General features: G+C 37.5%; 1 protein-coding gene across 2 annotated transcripts in view; it reads right to left on the bottom strand.

The window, feature by feature from the left end:
- Positions 1 to 4053, bottom strand: part of LOC107084977 (leucine-rich repeat-containing protein 16A-like) — a 42595-nt gene extending 38542 nt beyond the window's left edge. Inside the window, exon 1 of one of the 2 annotated variants that reach the window (XR_001481242.1) lies at positions 3669 to 4053. Coding sequence is in view for 1 of the 2 variants with exons in the window: in XM_015375063.1 (XP_015230549.1) it covers positions 3669 to 3705 (37 nt within the window). In the remaining variant the exon portion in view is untranslated. The remainder of the gene's footprint in view (positions 1 to 3668) is intronic. The other variant, XM_015375063.1, reaches the window with a different exon arrangement.
- Between the last annotated feature and the right edge of the window lie 154 nt (positions 4054 to 4207).

Raw genomic sequence — 4207 nt, 5'->3', positions numbered from 1 at the left:
GGGTACAACCATAGGAGGCATTGAACAGTCACAGGAGAAGAGGACTGAGATTTAAGCAAGAGAGAAAAGGGAACATTGACAGACAGTAAAGCTGAAGACCAGACAAAATGTGGAGAAGTTCAAGTGGATGTGTGTGTTGTGAGAATAATGAGGCAGGAGGACTGCCTTTATGACATCATGCCGAAGCCCTCCCATCTTAAGTCAGACACATGATGAGGTCATGAAGAGGATGAAAACATTACTGCATGAAGGAGCGTAGAGGCTGATTAGAAACACATGGACTTCTATTTGGATCCAGCTCACTATTATGAGAGCCATGAATAGTTTACGATGAGCCGAGACAAAGTGGAAAAAAGAGATAAAATGTCTGCTCTCTGATTTAACAAGCTACTTATTCAAAAAGTGAATTAATATAAACAAATGTTACATTTTCTTTAAAGCCTGGGAATTTTAAAACTCTACTACACCCAAAATAAGAATTAAAACAGGGGTCTTCAACTTTTTGCTGGCGAGATGGAGTGGAAACCCCCTAATTGTATATATTGTATAAATTGTGTTATATCAAATTGTTCCTATAGTCACTCTAAAACATATGGAGTCATGTAACGAGAGTAATTTCTCCCTGGGATTATTAAAATATCTCTGACTCTGATTCCTCATTGATGGGACAGGTATTGTGAATGAAACGGTGCCCAGCTTGAAAGAGCTCCTGTGTGTCACTAAATGTGTGCATTGATGACTTAAATACATCTTCGGCCACCATTTATCTGTTTACTACAATGTGTTGATTTCATGTTAGTGTGTATTCAAAGAAATTTCAATTAGTGGAAAAAATTGCGGGGGGAATATATATAAAATAAAAACCAAAATATCAACCAAAACTTTCGCAACCCCCTTTCAGTACCCCCGGTTGAAGACCTCCGACTTAAGAAAAAAATGAATAAATCAGGATATGAATAAGCATCCCAGCCAAGGCATTTATTTTCAATATTTTTTATAACTAAACATTAATTAGTTTGTGCATTACTGTGCATTGTTTGTCAGTGTTGTGGACTCAAAGCAAAGTAATCAGTGTTGAGATCAAGATGCAGCTTCATACAATTTCCTTTCTACCCTATAGGCCCTGATTCTATACAATGCTTTAAAATCATAAACGCTTTTATTCCTATTTTTTCACTTTACGAGCACCAGCTGTCTTCTAACTTACAGGAATTTTACCAGATCGATAAACAAGTGATGCAGAATTGTGAGGTAGAAGTAGATTCAGTAGGCTAAATATTTTATTGGCAAACTGAATGTATTTTCATTACATTTAAACTATCTTTTCAAATTAGATCCTCTGCTAAATTGGTAAAAGTAGAGCTGATATCATTCATTTTGAAATTATTATAACTGATACCCTATATGTGCTGCTGATTGTTTTGGACCCAGTATTGAAGCTAATATTGATTTTTCCTCCTCCATTGACATGATAATGGCAGAGGGACCGACAATGCATGCGTTTTACATGATCTCAAGGCACGCCTGGTGAATGCACTGATGAATCAGCGAACACATGCACGAATCGGCTGAAACTGAAAAAAATAAACTAAAACTGTACAGCTCTATTTCAGATCAGGGCATATTTATTTGTTAAAAAAGGCCCAGTCAAGATCTGACCTTTAACTGACAGTGCTTAGGCCATTTCAGAGAAAGAATTTTGTCTCCTGAGGAAAGATGGAGGAAACATACAGTTCAAGATTTGCAGCTGTAACTGCATTGAAAATGTGTTTTACAAAGTACTCACTCAAAGGGCAAAAGAAAACACAAGCAACACTTTATCTTCTTCACTTTCCCTCCAATTAAATTATAAACTAATTTGGGGTGATCAATTAAATGTATTACAAACAAGTCCTATTAAAATGCATGGAAAATCACCAAACTTAGTTGCACCATTTTTAAGTTGAAAGATTTTAAAAGAAATTTAAATGTGTGTCTGCATGGCATCACATGTAACTGTTAGGATAATTATCATTGAAGATGTGAGTTTATAACATCCTGGTATTGCGCGTCAAAACTGATGTTTTAATCTAATTAGGACAATTCCTCTGTCTGGATATACAGTTATAATCTTCATTTTTTACGTAGCACAAATTTGGAAATGGAAAGGGAGCGGTGTCCTATTTTGATATGGCTGGAACCATGGATGTCTAATTATCTGCTAATGTGTATAATGTAAAATATGATGATGTGGCAGACTGCAGACTTTAACCCTAAGCAATTTCTCTGATCTGAGTAAGGTTATAATTTCTATCAAAATCTGTTGTCATGTCTCCTGGTTATTTATAGAAATAAGTTATGAAATGTGATTTAAATAGTTTGTCCCCAGTGATCTCTTTTCAGGAAAAAGACCCGGAAAGATAGAGCATCCGGGTGCATTCACAGAGCCTATCTTTAACAGAACAAATGTGCAAAGTTCCTGCAGTTTTCTGTCAAATCCCCAGCAAGAAAGGGGAGTTTCAAGGGACAAGAAGCAAATCCCCTAAACATTTAAAAGTTTTATTATATTAACATCTGAGAACAAAGCTTGCATATGTGATGGAGTGCTGATGGCAGGTTTTAATTACTGATAATGAGCAGCATCAGGTCGTTCTGACCTATTCCAACCAAAAGCGACACTGGGAACAAAAAGCCCCATTCATCACTCCATACAGTTTGAGATTGAGCTGGAGACATCGTAACAGACAGCACGGGGTCATGAGTCAGCTTCACCACGCAGCACCAGATTTAATTTCATAACACAAACCCTATGGATGAAACACAAGCCCATATTGGGTCCTAGAACAATCTGGACACAAGCTTCCAATTTTGCAACAATATTTACTTGTAAAATGTTGCTTTTTTTTTTAAAGCATTTGTTTTTATCTGTTTAAAAGGGTAGTTTTATCAGGAGCATCATACCGGAAAACCTATTAAACAAAACTGGGTGAAAACAGCAGATCCAAACAGCTTTAGCTCACAGTATCCAAAGGTCAGCGTAAGCCAAACTTAAGTTGAACTACTGTCAGGAGAGCAGAATGCTTTGGCTACTTTTTACTGCAAAATTGCAGTGATTTACTGTTCTTTTTGAGAGCCAGTCATCCAGGCAGTCTGTGTTGATCATATCTCACAATCCAAAGGAATTTCACAGGACACACCCCTCTCCCAAAGCCCTCACTCCCTCCTTCAGATAAGGAAGTAAGAGAGGAGGAACTTTTAGGTAGTCAGCCAAACCCTGAGGGCATGAAAACAAACTTTTCACTGAAAGGCAGGAAAAGTTAGAAAAATAAAATAAACATAAATATTTTCACCCCTGATATGCAAAAATTAACACAAGCAAAATCAATGCACGTATGTTTTTATATTCTAAATAAACAGTATACTCTCTTAAGCTGCTCTTAATATGCGTTATTGATAACTTAAGTTTAAAGTATTGACTTTTAAAATATATTTCAGCTAAATTAAGTGATTTGAGTTTCAGTGGAGCGTAAATATACAACATATGAAAAAGTTAAACTTTTAAAACTGCATTTTTTCCTTTCCCTAAATTTCCCAAACTGGATTTCTAGCCTTGGCAAACTAACACTAACTTTCTCTCCAATAAACTGATGCGTAAAAGTCATTAGATTTTCTCAGAAAGTCCTGCTTACCGAACAGTTCGTTGGAAATGTTTTTCTCCTCCGTCATGATTTCTCCTGCCGCGGTAAACACCAGACTTCAGGCCGATGGAGAGGGCAGTAGAACCGGGTGAAAACTAGAAGAAAAGCGGCTGAAGACGGACCTCCAACCAAAGGCGCAGCCCCGTTTCCTGCGCTTACCTGTCGACACCCTGCTGACCCAACAAGCGCTGCTCTCCGCTACCTGCGTGGATCATACATCATGACATTTACAGTTGCATTCCAGCAGAGGGGAGAGGTTTAAAATGGGTAAAACTGTTCATGTAGGAGGGTTTTCTTATAAGGTTAGTATGAAAAAAGTGTCGCGACTCAGCGTATGCACGAAAACAAATCACGCACGCAAACTCCTTCACTCTCCTTTCTTTTTTTTCCGTCCACCAGGTTTGTTTATGCTGAGAGAAGTGGAAGAACAGTGACACCTGGCGGTTGGTACTGTGAAAAACTTGATTTAAACTTCAAATATTGAACTATACGGAATAGGATTAGGGCCACTGAAAAAAAAAAAACTAAGT

The sequence above is a fragment of the Cyprinodon variegatus genome, unplaced genomic scaffold, assembly GCF_000732505.1.
Source record: "Cyprinodon variegatus isolate N-32 unplaced genomic scaffold, C_variegatus-1.0 Scaffold112, whole genome shotgun sequence".
Classification (NCBI taxonomy): domain Eukaryota; kingdom Metazoa; phylum Chordata; class Actinopteri; order Cyprinodontiformes; family Cyprinodontidae; genus Cyprinodon; species Cyprinodon variegatus.
Note: the sequence above shows the minus strand (reverse complement) of the source record. Positions and strands in the feature narration are given on the sequence as shown.